The sequence below is a fragment of the Electrona antarctica genome (genome assembly GCF_951216825.1).
Source record: "Electrona antarctica genome assembly, chromosome: 1".
Classification (NCBI taxonomy): Eukaryota; Metazoa; Chordata; class Actinopteri; order Myctophiformes; family Myctophidae; genus Electrona; species Electrona antarctica.
In genome coordinates, this window is record NC_136806.1 from 54,300,892 (window position 1) to 54,316,143 (window position 15,252).

General features: G+C 40.9%; 2 protein-coding genes and 1 long non-coding RNA gene across 3 annotated transcripts in view; 2 read left to right on the plus strand and 1 right to left on the minus strand.

Annotated features, from left to right (window-relative positions):
• Nucleotides 1-213: 213 nt before the first annotated feature.
• Nucleotides 214-4,081, plus strand: rpl36a (ribosomal protein L36A). Its single transcript, XM_079502545.1, has 5 exons — nt 214-310; nt 1,324-1,429; nt 1,514-1,581; nt 2,643-2,765; nt 4,016-4,081. The coding sequence occupies exons 1-5, from the start codon at nt 308-310 to the stop codon at nt 4,034-4,036; spliced, it is 321 nt and encodes a 106-aa protein (XP_079358671.1). The 5' UTR covers nt 214-307; the 3' UTR covers nt 4,037-4,081.
• An 86-nt stretch (nt 4,082-4,167) lies between these two features.
• On the minus strand, nt 4,168-9,442 carry gla (galactosidase, alpha). The gene is made up of 7 exons (XM_079502483.1): nt 8,974-9,442; nt 8,031-8,205; nt 7,005-7,179; nt 6,468-6,559; nt 6,199-6,360; nt 5,182-5,379; nt 4,168-5,032 (listed from the first exon to the last, which is right to left on the minus strand). The coding sequence occupies exons 1-7, from the start codon at nt 9,132-9,134 to the stop codon at nt 4,706-4,708; spliced, it is 1,290 nt and encodes a 429-aa protein (XP_079358609.1). The 5' UTR covers nt 9,135-9,442; the 3' UTR covers nt 4,168-4,705.
• The window catches only part of LOC306924175, a 58,090-nt gene continuing 51,567 nt past the window's right edge, over nt 8,730-15,252 (plus strand). The window contains exon 1 of the long non-coding RNA XR_013790137.1: nt 8,730-8,910. This is a non-coding gene — a long non-coding RNA (uncharacterized lncRNA). The remainder of the gene's footprint in view (nt 8,911-15,252) is intronic.

Below are 15,252 nucleotides of genomic sequence, written 5' to 3' on the forward strand. Positions count from 1 at the left end.
CATTTTCATTGAAAATAACAAAACAAAGCATCCATAATACATTTTCAATTAATTGATATTAAACACACTTTGTTTCATTGAGATGGCTCATAAATGTTGATCAAATAAATTGAATGTAGACTAACTATTCTTTAAAACCCAAACATTCAATCTACAAAATAGGCTTTATAGTTTCTGTCCGCATAAAAAAACAACAGTCGCTAGGGGGCAGACTTTAGAAATATGCAGTACATTTCTGGCCACCGTGCTTATTAAAGACTGCTTCCGGTGTCAGCCTTCCTCTTTTCCTCTGCATCGGGTCGCAGACATGGTACGGATTTTGCCTTCAGTTATACTTTGTTCAATCATCTCCAATCCTGTCCATTACAGAAATAATATTGCGTTTAGTTCATCTGCACACGTAAACACGATGTTAATGTACGCACGGTGTTAGTTATTAACAGTTTTCCTTTTCGCCAAACGGTGTTTAATTACAAATTAAACTCGAGTGGCGCCCCTCGTTCATATCAAATGGCCTTACGGATTTATAATAGCCGAGGTATAAAAATAGCTTTTAACAAGTGGTTCATCACTTACAGAGCTTTAAAAACGTGTCATTCACGTAGTTGTGTTATAAATGAAAATTAATCCAAATACAAATGCTTGCAGTTTGCTAATCCTTGCTAACTTGTCTTCCCCTGATAGTATCAAGCGTAACATGGTTTTAGCATTGCTAGCGTTAGCTTAGTTTGTGCTGCAGCCACTGAGCTCGCAACTGTCCTGGTGGTACCTATCGTATTTTTAATTCATTTCTGAATATTGAGTTAGTGTTATTAGTGTATATTGGCAGACAGTGGTTTCGGTTCTTCAATAGTCAAAGGTGTAGCTGCGGCAGTAACGGAATAAGAACAACGCAAATACCAGTAGTCATAGCATAGCACACATTCTAGCTCTAAAAGGTAGATGCATGTATGCATTATTACAGTTTGTGTATACTAACATTCGAACATGTCTATGTGTACATTGTGTGCAAACTTCATATGTGTTTGGTATTTGCTCCATGTCACGTGTGACAATACAAATGGGTGAGTGTGTGTGTGGGGGGGGGGGGTTCATCTAACCCTTTTGGCAAGCCATTCATAAATGTGGATGCCTCTGTGAAGTTGATTTAGAATAACTAATTAGTGAAGCACATCACCATGAACCATATGTATTGTCAATAGATGATCATGAACAATGTCTAACATTAGATGGTATGTCATCATGAACCCTAATGTGTAATGTCAATAATGACTATTATGGACATCATGTGTAACCCTGGTTCTCTGCTCTGTTGTCTTCCAGGTCAACGTACCGAAGACCCGCAGGACTTACTGCAAGAAGTGCAAGAAGCACCAGCCTCACAAAGTGACCCAGTACAAGAAGGGCAAGGATTCTGTCTACGCACAGGGTGAGGAAACGTTCTACTGCACACTGGTTGTGTAATGAAATGAGACGTGCCCCAGAACTGTGACTAAAATGCTGTGTTTTACAGGTAAAAGGAGATACGACAGGAAGCAGTCCGGTTATGGCGGTCAAACAAAGCCTATTTTCCGCAAAAAGGTAAATCTAACTTGAAAATGTATATTGTTGTGGTGGTCTATATTTGTTCATAAATTTTGCCACTGGGACACATAACAGACATTTTTCACGATAAAATGTTTCCTATGTACCAATACCAAATGGGCGGGTACAGTAAAGGGTATAAAACACGTAGGCAGTGCCACATAAACGGAAGCAATCAACTATTGTACTATGTACAGATATCAGTGATGTGATAAATGATGGATCGGCATAGACTGGCATACTCGCAGATACCAGCATTTTAATCCGTATTGCTTGGCAGCTTTTCTGACACTTATCGGTATTGGGACAGCTCTATGGTGGGTAGGATGGATCATTTGATTTTGGTGTTGAGAATGTAGCCCTGGTCCAGTGCTTATAGTGTGAAAACGTGTACGTCACCAAGAGGAGGGCGGCGTCTGAAAAGCTAGGGACGGCCCTCTCGTGGGCATTAAATTATAGCCCACATCACTCAGAATAGAGTGACCGTGGTATGTTTTTGTAAATATTGAGCTCGTTCTTGGCGACAACATAGTGAACGACCAGGATGGATAGAAAGAACGTTGGGCCCAAATACATGACACGGAAAATGTTGTGAACAAACACTGCTGTGCTTAGATACTCTGTTGAACGTTATGTCTCTGCGCCCGTGCGCCGCACAGCCGAGATCCAAGCCATTCTACGTATTTTTGCAAACTCTTCAATCTGGGTTCCTTGCTGTCGCCATGCTGGAAAGCTGAAAATCTAATTCCGTTTTCTGGCTCATTCCCTCGACGTGACCTGCTGTGGCACTTATTTACTGAGCAAGTCTGCACCATTGTGAGGTCAGTTTAAAAAAAGAACGTATACAAGCACACTGGATAGTCGCTCAATGTAAACAAGCCAACAAGTATGGCGGCCGCTACCACGTGACACGTATGTTGACGCCCCCTCCAGGAGATTTTGGTACACACTATAGGGCCAAGGCTGGACCACTGGACTGGACTAACTACTCTATAAGCACTGGACCAGGGCTATCGGGAATGGTGCAGTAATACAGTACATGTGTTTTTTTTTCCCAGGCCAAGACCACAAAGAAGATTGTGTTGAGGCTTGAGTGCGTGGAGCCCAACTGCAGATCCAAGAGAATGCTGGCCATCAAAAGATGCAAGCACTTTGAGTTGGGTGGTGACAAGAAGAGAAAGGTATGTTGGCATTTATATATTCCTGCTATCATTCCCACCATGTTCTCCCAGGGTGCTTGTGTTTTCAGATTACTTAGATTTTTATTTAAGCCATCACTAGGGGAACCAAAATGGGGAGGGTGTTCCAAGTACTAATTTACTCTTACAACATCAACGTAACTCGAAGAGTCTTTATAATGGAAGGGATACCGGTATATTAGGGATGCTATCTTTGCGTCTGGTGGGAAATAAAATGCAACAACTTTGAACCTGGCATCCCTATTGGGCATGACTTTTCATGGGGTGGGGTTGGAAGAACTCTCATGCAACACCACCATTAATCTAGAATGGGCCTTACTTAAGTTAAGATCATGACAACTTTGGCAGTTATCTGAACATGGTATACAGGGTTATTTGACTTAAAATATGGCTATGGTAGTGGACTACAAACTAAACACTATTTCAGCATATATTAACAGCCCATATTGATCTGCATTTGTGTTGTGCTACAGTTCCAAGTAACCCTTTTTTATTCGTTATTCGAAATTTGAGCAAATATTCCAATCATGGGGCATCTTAGAGTGTAGTAACCTCAGCATCATTACTCCCAAGTTAAAAGTCTTACATCAGGGTACTTCTGGTCTGCCCATATTACAAGTAGTAATGCAGATGGGCCGATCAAATCATTTTCATCACGTATCACACATTATTATGTCAAGTAAAAGTAGCATCTGGTTTTGAATAGTGTCATTGTGAGTTAAATGGATCAATTCAGTGCTTTTGTCATACTTCCATTTTAATACTTAACTGCAGCAAAGGTGAAACTGCTATTGGCGCTTTATTTTCATCAAGCAATTAAAATGTGTTTTTGTTTGATCGTTAAACTCTTCCAGCCCATTCCATAGTCATAAGCTTATGATTATGTGTACCTTTAATGGGCTTGTAGAACTGAATGTCAGTGGGTTTAACAATTGTTTCTGTAGGTGAGCAGTATATTTTTAACTCCCCAAGCCTGAATGAAGTTTGATGGAAAACATGACTTGATAGTTAATTAATATAACAATTAGCTTCTTGTTCATTGGAGTACTGAAAATGTTATGTCAGCTATTTGCCTCAATCTGAATACTGCCACTGACCTATGTAGGTCATGGATAAAATGTTAATGAGCCTTATTTATCTAGCAATATGGAGTTGAAAGATTTGTTCCTGACTGTATGCTGTGACTATCGGTGAGCTGCACTAACTCATGTCTTCTTTCTGTTCACTTACAGGGCCAGGTCATCCAGTTCTAAGATGTGCTTCTTGGCGTTCTTGTTTTCAATAAATGGATCAATGTATTCCAAGTCTGGTTCTGCTATTCTTTGATGATACTGTAAGGTGTGTGTGTTCTCCCAACTGCTGATGTATTCAGTTCAACACAGGGTACAATAAACAGAACTTTATTAGAGTTGTTGCATGTATCAGTGCATACATTAACGGTACAGTTTCCCTTTAAAATCCAAGCAATAAACTTAAAAAAAAAGAACACCTAATCAGAAATGGTACAAAATCATACCCACACAATAAGTGACCCCTTTAACCCATTCTGGACGGGAACCCATTTTGGTCTTAAGCATTTTGTTATACTTTAGCTATTGAAAAATAGCAGATCTACAAGCTCATAGCGCGGCACTCTGTGATTTTTGAAAAATTGAAAGTGTGGTGGAAATCTTTGTGTATATATATATATATATTCTGTCAGAGCAAACCTTTGCTTCTGGGGAGGTCCCTGGAACTACATATTTTCAGATGGGGGTCAGTGGCCAATTACATAGTTTTTGGGGGTCCTTGACGTGAAAATGTTTGAGAAATACTGTAAACACAGGGTTTTTCAGAACTCAGGATGTAGAAGACATTTGTAGAATTGTCTAAATGGGTTAAGACAGCAGAGCTGGAATCGGGCAGCTGAAGTGCATTACCACCTACAGAACAGTGCGCTTGTCTGTAATGTATGTGTCATGCCAGTCCATATGCTGATGAGCCTCGAAGCTGCTGCTGGGGGTGACTGTGAACAGCGCTGTGCCTGAAGGGTTGACTGCTATCACCAGCTTGCTGTGGAGAGCCTGAATCCCCAGCTCCTTGTATTGAGGCAGGATCAGAGTGACATTGCACTGGGGGTCGCAGATCTTCCAACCAGGCACGGTGCCCACAGGCAATCCTCGTGGGCCACCAATCTCTTGCATGTTCAACACCGCTACTGCCAGTCTGCTCTTGGACAAAGGCCTCTCCCATACCGCAAAACTATTAACCTGCAGATAGTCAAGCATTACATATTTTATCACTTACCTCATCTAGTTGGCAGATGAGTGAGGTTTGCATCAGGTATCTCAAACGCATTAAATGCTGATTAGATCTGTGTGCATTACTGTTTTACATTGGGGTGCATGCTTTAACCTACCTTTAAAGTACGGTATCCCTGCTTTCCCAGTGGGTCCTGGCTGATGGCTATGATGTGTCTGTTTTGTAGCAGCTCTTTGGAGCGTGGGCAGATGTCCCTCAAGTCATTGGACATTAGCAGAGGGGCAGCCATGATGGCCCACAATGCCATCTGAGATTCCTGTTGGGCATGGCTCAAGCCAAAGTTTCCAATCACCAACTGGAAGACAGAATTTAGCCATGTTGCAAAGTTAACTTGTGGGATTAAAGACGACAGATCCCAATAGAGCATCGCAGTCCCTCCCCCTACCATGGACCAGGAAATGAATCCCAATGCATTTTTCCCATAGACATTTCAGAAAGTATTTATTTAAAGACTGTTACGCCACGGACAAAGCCAACTCGAGTCGTGACAACACAAACAATATTTTGGACCAAACAAATAATTACAAAGAAGAAAAACAAAAAAAGTGTTGTAACCTGCCGTTTTTTCTTCCTTCTAATTATTTTTTCGGCCCCAAAAATTATGATTTGTCACGACTCGAGCTGGCTTTGTCCGCGGCGTAAACGTCTTTAAATAAATACTTTCTGAAATGTCTGAGGAAAATGAACGGAGAATCATTTCCTGGTCCATGGTAAGGGGCGGGACTGCGACGCTCTATTGTACTGACTTCCTGTTAAGACTGTGCCAAATCTTGGGGTTACATAGCTCTGTGCAAGTAATAAAACATTGTGCAATACATGTATTGCACAATGTTTAAGCATCACTTCAATTAAATGTATGCTGTTGTCGCATTGAAGACAAATCACTGATATTTCTAGAAGAATAAGATGTGTAGTATGGCACTGAGAATTTGCCAGCCAGTATCTGTTAAACCTGCCTCCCATAATGTTAATGTTCTCCAAGTTGTCTCATTTTATAACGTTACAATTAGATTTTCGTACAGGTCATAAAAGTGGAGGATGGACTCTAAGTTCAATGTAGTACTGAGGGATTTTTCTGAAGTTTACAGTGAAGAGGTGTGCTTCAGGACACTACCATATCGGGGTCGTTCCAGCCCCCGGGCCCAGCTGACGGTGCTATTATGCTCTGGTGAGAGGCAGTCCAGTCCATGATCGACTTGATGCTGCTCCAGGAGTCATACACATCCGCAAAGTTACGCCAGTGGTTACAAGTCTCACGGATAGCGGTGTAGTTGGGCTGGAGGCATAATGAACGGTTATAATAGCTTGGGTGCATATTATAATATTTATCCATTAACTAGATTGAAAGCATACATAATACATAAATGTTTTCTAGTAACATACCTGATGGAAGGGCCACTCATACAATGGCCATTCACAAGAGTACAGGATACTTCGTCCTGTTTTGTTCAGTGCTTTTGACATGTTCACATAGCCTTGATGAGAAGAAATCAAAAGGTGTTAAAATAAGGCTTGAATTAGAGGAGACTATTATATGATTATATGTTCGAAGACACTGGGTGTCTATTGTCAAGTTCTGAGAATGAGAAATAGGGTCATAGAATACATTGAGAATACACAGACAGCGTTTTCACACATGTTCTGTGTTTCTATTGTCACAATGAATGCCAATGGCTCTTCTTCACAAACATATTCTTTCACTTTTGCCAATGTTTCCAAATACTATTTAGTGGCTTAGGACTGGATTGGCCCACAAATTACTAAATGTTGAAATGAATGCTGATTATTTGGGACAATAGGAATTCAACTTCAAAAAGTGCAACTTTGACTCCTATTTGTGACTTAGCTCTTAGCTGCAGTTAAAACTAAAGTGTAAAATAATAGACTGAATTTGGATTTTCAATCAGCACTCATACTCACCTTCTTCCAGTAGGGTCCACTTCATATAGCATCCATCAAATTTGAGCAGGTCCACTCCCCAGTCAGCGAAGGTCTGAGCATCTGTCTCATAGTAGCCCAGACTGCCAGGGTATCCAGCACAAGTATGTGTCCCTATATCTGCATAGATGCCCAGCTTCAGACCTTTAGAATGAACCTAAAATACAGCACATTCACTTAACATTAATGCATTCTAAAAGCAGAGTCTTCAGTACACCAAACTAAAGATCTGTAATTGAAACGTCACAAAATACCTGAGGTTATGCATGCAGTAATGCATCACTACCAGTAGATGGTGATGTTACACAGGTCAACGCGTTTGTGCTTGGACTATGAACAATGGAAACATATTGGGGCATGTGTTGGATTCCCAAACGGATTTTGGTGAAGTCAAAGAGGAAGGTTAGACGGAATCATTTTTCTTTCTGAACTCATATTTTCCTAAATCAACCTTTGCAATTTCAAGATTTTTTCTTTTTAATCCCTCAGACCCAAACCTACACAAACATCCTCAGTGTTCATTTAACTAAGAGTGTACAAATGGAACCGAAACACCTACATTTACGTAATTTAGCTGTAACCCCCTCAAGGAGCCCTGGACCCAACATTGAGAACCAGTGATCTAAATTCTAAATAACTTCCTTAACTGAAGCTAGGGGATTGATGAGATCCCATTTTTACTGAATTATGCAAAAGACCTAAATTACACATTCATATTGTGACCATCTAAATGATCTAACCCTTTTTTCAGTGATTTAGAGGTCATAGGTAGGCCCACAATGGAGAAAGAAAAGTCCCCTATATCTCCCCTATATCTTTTTGTGCTATCATTTTAGCCCAAATGCACAGTACCTCATGCTACATTTTCTGTCTTAATAAAGTATTCAGGCAGTCATTCAATACACAACCTACAAACGCTGATATCTTTCCTGATATCTATGGGGTTAGAAATAGAATAGCAGTACATTTTGTGTATGTGGATTGTTATAGTTATGTGCGAACACTCACATAGTCCGCAAGTTGCTTGATTCCCCCTGGGAACCTCTTGGGGTCGGCTTGCAGGTGCCCCTGTGCGTCGCGTTGTTGTGAGGGCCAGCAGTCATCAATGCACACGTACTCGTACCCAGCTTCCCTCCAGCCCTCCTTCACCATCACATCTGCCATCTGCATGTACAAACGCTCACTGCCAGCACACAGAAGACAGGGGTCAGGAATGGTGGTGGGAAGTTGGATATGAGAGAGAGAGAGAGAGGTGGGGGGCGGGGGGGGGGGGCAGACAGGTGTCAGGCATGGTGGTGGGCAGTTGGATGAGAGAGACAGAGAGGGGTGGGGGCAGACAGGTGTCAGGCATGGTGGTGGGCAGTTGGATGAGAGAGGGATGACAGAGAGGGAGGGGGGAGCGTCATTTACAATCGACAATGGGAGGATTGCATGCTCCACAAATAGAAAGTAACACATATCACACTTTTATTTATTTTTGAATGGCAAGGTGTATGATTACTGAATAGGCACTTTTCAATGTAGCCTAATAAGCCTATGCATCTTTCTTTGCACACAAAGGTAGACAGTGTCAACCAATCAGTGGCTGATTGATGACACCCTGTTCCATCGATCAGCTCCATTGTCATTGGTAATGGTTACCTCTAATAGGCTGACCGCCTACTTATAGCCAACATGGGCAACCTCCATTCAGTGTTGATGGTTTGAGGATCCAAACTGCCACTGCTTGTGTCACTTTTTCCCCCACTGTCACCTTTTCCACTAAAGAACATCAACTTCCTTCTGTCAGCACTGCAGTGACATTGTGCAAGCCTTTTCTCTGTTATTTGTGGACTTCAATCAATGGTGGCTTTTCGCACCCATAGGCCTATACTGGCTTTGTCTTTTGGTAAAGTGCAAACCTTTCTTTCTACCTTTCTTGAGTAAACATAACGTGTTACCTAGCTCTTACCTGATACAATTACTGGGATCCGTGTCACAGTCTGTATTACACATGAATCTCTCCCAGTGCAGCCAGCCCATGGTGGGGTTCAACGCCAGACCATTGTCCAACGCTTCAGTCACAGGACTCAGTAGTACAATGACAAACAACACAAATACGACTGTACACATTTTAAAGCAAACTGTCCGACGCTCACAGAGTCACAGACACAGACAGTGTCATGTAGCATATGTGATAATAATACTCATGTTCTGTTCAGAGAAGAAGGGACGATGTGTATATATTTTCCTGAAGTCTTCGCCCCTCGGATGATTGACTTCGATTTTGGTCCAATTAGATCGAAATGCGCCCACAGTTCGCGCGTGCCGAGCGCGTTCTAAAATGTAAACCGTATTTATATTAAACGATGTAAACAAGGAAGCGCATCCATGGTCACGTGACACGTGTAGAAAAACAAAAGTATTTTACCCTGCCCTTTTTTCTTTCTAATTATTAGTTCGGCCCAAAAAAATGTTTGTTGTCATGAGTTGTCACGATCCGAGTTGGCTTTGACCGAGGCTTACAGGTCTTTATGAAACGACCATGGGAAAAATGAATTGGAAATTGTCTTCCGGGCCACTCGTCGGGGGCGGGACTACGACGCTCCGCGTACCTGTGGCTGTCCATGCATGGGAAGAGGTGCAATTGCATAATATTTGATTGCCAGTAACTATAAGCCTGTCATTCATTCACACAGTGGGATATTGCTGACACATTCAGACACGATCAGGATCACCACAGTAGTGTTGCCATAGTCACGACTCTGTAAATATTAATTTAGGTTTCACATTGTATTTTCAGTTGTAGTTAAGTTATTATTTAAAAATATATTCTAGTTATTAACATGATGCCTACTGCCAGGGGTAACCAAGACACATCATGTTTAGTTTAGTTTTAGTTTAGTTTATTTGCACATGTGTACATTAAAAGAAAAACAAAGGAAATGTCAAATGGGATGAAATACATTTGTATGAAAATAAAATTAAAAAATCAGAAAAGAAAATGTGCCGGAAGGGCCAAACAAAACCCAGAGGGGCTTATCGAGTGGCCTTCCTTAAAGCTGCCAAGTGAGCTTAAACTAGTTATAATAAAATTAAAACATAATGAAAATACATAATAATAATAGTAACTAACAATAACAAGAAATGAAACGGGTAGTAACATTAATAATTATAATAAAGATCAGGGTGACTAGGTCATGTTGCCCAAGCTTAATAGGAACATGTAATTAATAATGATAAATAAAGAGCAGGGTGACTAGGGCGTGTTGCCCAAGCTTGATAATAGGAACTGCTGTAATTGTTTCATGCTAGTACAGTCTCTGATGTGAGGCGGTAATTTGTTCCAAAAATGAGGTCCTCTGTACTTGATGGTGAATTGGGCAGATGTAGTCCTGAAGAAAACATTTTGAAAACAAGCTGGGAGTGCTTTGTGAATGGATTGGTATAAAAAAAAATGCATATTTGAAAGTTATTTAAGTCAAAGATGGGAAGAATTTTCAGACACTTAAACAGAGGAGTGGAACTGGTGAGTCTGCTAGAAAAAGTAATAATTTTGATAAAACGTTTTTGTAACAGAAAAATAGCATTAAGATTAGATTTGAAATTACTAGCCCATACAATATTACAATATGAGATATATGGATAAATCATAGTATAATATAAATTAATCAGGATTTTTCTTGTCACAAGGTGGCGTATTCTTCGAATTACTCCAATATTCTTACTTACTTTATTACAGATGAGTGATATGTGATAACTTATTTGCCTTGAACCAGGTGTCGATCTTGCTCAACTCCTGGTTCATTTCCAGTAACTATTAGGCTCTGTTTATCTTTTCCAGATAAGAAGATGTTGGAGTCATCCACAAGTAAAATAAAAAAAGCTTTGGGAGAAGTCAAATATAGGTCGTTTATATAAATGAGAAATAATAGGGGACCAAGTATTGACCCCTGGGGCACACCACAGGAAATCATGGATGAGGAGATGTTATTCCACATTACAAACTGATTTCTTGCTGACAGGTAACTCCGGAACCAAGACAAGGATATTCCATTTAAACCATAACATGTAACACCCCCCGCCCATCACTTCAGTCACAGATGAAACATCGTGCATAGAATAGCTTATGTAAGATCCATATCTTTTCTGTTTGGTTTGTGGTCAAGGCCAAGGTTGCCAAGGTACTTACGCACACAAGGGCTGCAATCAGTGCAGGTATGTGTTGCCAGTGGCATAGGCACTTTTTTTGTTTTGTTTACTTTTTTTAGATACTCTTTTGGCCCTTTCTGCCTTATTGATAGTAGACTGACAGGAAATGGGGCGAGAGATGGGTGTTTTGACACGGGGCAAAGACCATCGAGATCGGGTGGCACGCCGTCAGGCTGGCTCAGCAGCCTAGGTGCCCAGGCGGTTGAGCTAACCGCCTGGGCCCAAACAGTTTTTTTTGACTGTTCAGGATGGCCAGTTGTCTGTATTCGTTTGACTGTTTATGCTGAATTGACAGACCGGACCAGTGACGGATCAATATGATTTACTATCAACTCAATGGACAATGTTTGGACATCGGTTTGTATGAGCACACGTCTAAACTTGACTCTCGGCTGTCAGCAACCTACAGTATATTTATCGTAATTATAACACAGATTGTCCTTTGTAGGTAGACGGTTTCTGAATGAAGTCAACTCCCGGGCCAAATTTGCCATAATCACACTCATGTGAAGTGAGAGGCGCCAACTGTGGCTGCCACATGACTTCATTGCTTAAAACAAACAAAAGTCCATAGACTTGGGTGTGGGGTCTTGTTTTGGCGGCCACCTGACGTAATTTCTGAAAGCCCGACGCTGGAGGGGCTAGCGCCCATCAACAATTTGTCACTTGCCTATAGTTCATATTGGTACCAGTGTTCAAAGGTGCCGTCATAAGGCCTTAAATGTCAGATTTCAATTTGACTCACAACCTCCAGATGGATGGCCCTAAACTACACCGTATACACCGTCTCAGATACAGATCTAGTTTTCTCGCTGTAAAGGGAGGGGGATCGGATCTCGCTTACCACTGTGATAGATACTCCTGTTTTGTTTGGATGGATTACATGAAAGTGGGGTGCTCTCCTGTCTGTGCTGTGGTGGTTAATGGGGATTTCTGACAGATGGGCAGCCCTATCTGGCTGCTTCTACCCACCCCAGAGCTTTGTCACCAATCCATCATGTTCTTTTCTTCACCAGTGTGTCATATAATTGAAGAGATTGTCATGGCTGACTTATGCCGGCAACTTTTTTTATGAACTGGATAGGTAGGAAATGAAAAAGAACGCTGCTAGGGCCGTGGCTTCATGTCAAGGAGGCACATTGTTGTATTGATCAATGGGGATAGGTGTGGCCATGCCATCAGATGTCACATCTAAACGACCGTTTCAATACATTTAGTGGTTTTTTTTAATGAATACAAATGTATTATAATCAATCTGTATGGTGGAGTACATTAAAACAATGTACAGTAACTAGCACGTTTGAAGGTTGGAGGTGCTCTTCCATGGAGAGATTTAGATCACTCTGCAGTCTGCACTGTGCTCTGGCCTCCCTGTGGTGTCATCAAAACCTTGTGTTGGAACTTGTATTTCTTTTACGAAATCTTTTATGATAAAATAAAAAGTCAGTCAGTCGCTCACTCACTTCGCTCAGTGACTCACTCACCCACTCAGAGATTTGTGGATTTTATGATAGAGAAGATTTATGTTAGATATTTCAGTATTGTGGGCTTATAGAGTGAATTCATTTTTCTGCTGCTACAGAGAACCTGAAATGGCTCCCAGCCACTGTTATCAACCACTCGTCACATTTCTACCCTAGAAGTTATGTATATAATTATAATTTCACTAAATTGCCCATGTGAAAATAGGCTCAATAATGGTTTCATGGTGATTACATCTAAAATATTATTAGTACTGATCTCAGGGCCAGTTACCCCAGCAGAGAAAGACACGGCCCCGACGATGGAGAGTCCAGTATATTTTGAGAAAATCCATTTTAATAGCATAATCAATACTTGGTTCAGCTTGTAGTCCTTAAAGAAGTACACAATGCATGACCTTGGTTCTGGCTGTTATTACTGTGTGTCGTTCATGACTAATCCTACCTTTGAGGAGCCGATGATGCCAATCTAATAATGAGATGGGACTGTGTATTGCTTGCTGCGTGGTGTTGCATATCTTGTAAACAAAGTCTATCGCAAAATCAATAACAGACAAAGATGTATGTTTACAGTTAATCTATTTCCACCAGCTCAGTATATGTACTGCATGTCGGATAGTTACTGAAGGATATTGTGACTGTCTGTTTTGTGTCTCCTATAGCTTTGTGTGGCAGTTCATATTTATGTGATTTGCGTCATAACATAAGGTTGGGTGGCAACTTATTATTCCTATTTTCAAAGCCTTCTCGCACATATTTGCTCATACCTCGACAACCAATTCCAATGACGGATAAAATGAGAGGTGCTACTTCACTGTTTAGTGGAAGTAATGGGAAGCAACACATTCATACATGAATTATGTTAACAACAGATATTATTTCATAGTGTTTGCTCAGATGGAAGTGAATAGGTAGCTGAGGACAGTCTTTCTGCCCAGTGGCAATGACACTCAATGTTCTCAACAACCCAGATTTGCTGACTAAGGCCCAGGGTGACCTTAATTTACTTGTTTGCTTGCTTATGGCTTCAGTAATGTCTGCAGGTAATTTTACATGTTTCTACTTGGACCATATAGGCTGGATAGTGCACAACTTTCTTTTCTCCATTATAGCCTACATAAAGTCAGAATAAAGTCACTAATTGGAGAGGTTCAATGTCACTTCTTACAATTCATGTGCAGCTGCATCCAGTTCTTTATGAATGTGTACGTGGAGGAAAATGAAAATGTGTAAAAACATCTATTCAAGAAATATATACTGTGAAATGCAACTCAGCTCTTTTCTTATCTCCCAAAACAAGCTTCCAGTTAGACATGCTTTGAGATGGTGTAACAGAGTTGGCACAACTGAATGTCTTGTACCCTTATTGTTTGCCATGCTGAAATTCTTCAATTCTTGTTTGAATGCAATAGCTCTAGAGACGTATATGGGCCAGCCCAGCATGGAAGTAATTGGCTTCAATATATTGAAATAAATAACAAATCATGCACGTATGGTATATTCAAAGATATACAATTGAGAAGGAAAAACATGATTTATTTTGGTGGATTATGTGTTTTGTACTGGCAAAACTCTGGGAAAACAAGACAAACTAGAAGGACGCAATTCTGGGAAATTGCAAGTGTGGTTGCACTGACAATTTCAAGCTTTGAGTCTTGCATAAGTAGACTATGATGATGATGATGATGACAGAGACCCTAAAAAGCTTAAACCGAACTAGACCGCGGTGCCCTGGCGTTAGAGCACGAGTCGGTAACTATGGAAGTTGGAGATCCATGCCCCACCCGGCGGCTATGCAATACCTGTTGTACGCGTGTCCCATCTGTCTGTGCCCATTTTATGGGCAGGGGCCCTAAGGGTCCGACCGACTTGACACCGGGCACTGCACTCCCTGTGGGGGTGTGGACCACGTGTGTCGAATTTGATTACCGTACGTGGATTACAACCGTACACACATATACAGACAGACGATCAGAAACATGGTGCATTTATAGACAAATAAATAAATTATAAATTAGGGTAATTACTATAGGGCAGGATCCGACAGGAATATATATATATATATATATATATATATATATATATATATTGTTACAACGTTTCAACATTTCGGTCTTCGTCAGGTATGAGGTAGGTATCATACCTGACGAAGACCCACAGAGGTCGAAGCGTTGTAACAATATAAAAAAATCTTCCTGGGAGCTACAACTCAGTGTGCGGACATCCATTCCTTTTTCAATTACTATAGGGCAACCACACCCAAAATATCACTAGGTAAAGTTCAAACAATCCCGATTAATGTTGTTTTTAACCAGATACTGACCAGTCGCAAAAAGGGCTCGTATACTCTGGATAAGGTTAGAAGAAAAGAATCCCACTGGCGCTGTAACATGTTTTATTTATCTTTCTTTGTATGAGGTTTTGTTTGATGAATTAATCATGTTGTCTTGAGATGCTCCGCTGTTACCTAGAGAGTATTGAGTGTAGAAGTGTGCTGGATTTGAGGTTATACTACCAAAACCTCTCTGGGTGGATAATCCAACCCGGAACACAATTTA

Bases quoted from the DNA above. Each gene is read 5' to 3' on its own strand.
- rpl36a (XM_079502545.1), top strand. The intron at 1,430-1,513 runs GTGAGGAAACGT...TGTGTTTTACAG, and splicing joins GGATTCTGTCTACGCACAGG to GTAAAAGGAGATACGACAGG. The intron at 2,766-4,015 runs GTATGTTGGCAT...GTTCACTTACAG, and splicing joins GTGGTGACAAGAAGAGAAAG to GGCCAGGTCATCCAGTTCTA.
- gla (XM_079502483.1), bottom strand. From the start codon at position 9,134: ATGTGTACAGTCGTATTTGTGTTGTTTGTCATTGTACTACTGAGTCCT. The intron at 6,560-7,004 runs GTGAGTATGAGT...CTTCTCATCAAG, and splicing joins GTGGACCCTACTGGAAGAAG to GCTATGTGAACATGTCAAAA. The intron at 5,033-5,181 runs GTAGGTTAAAGC...GACTATCTGCAG, and splicing joins AGGGATACCGTACTTTAAAG to GTTAATAGTTTTGCGGTATG.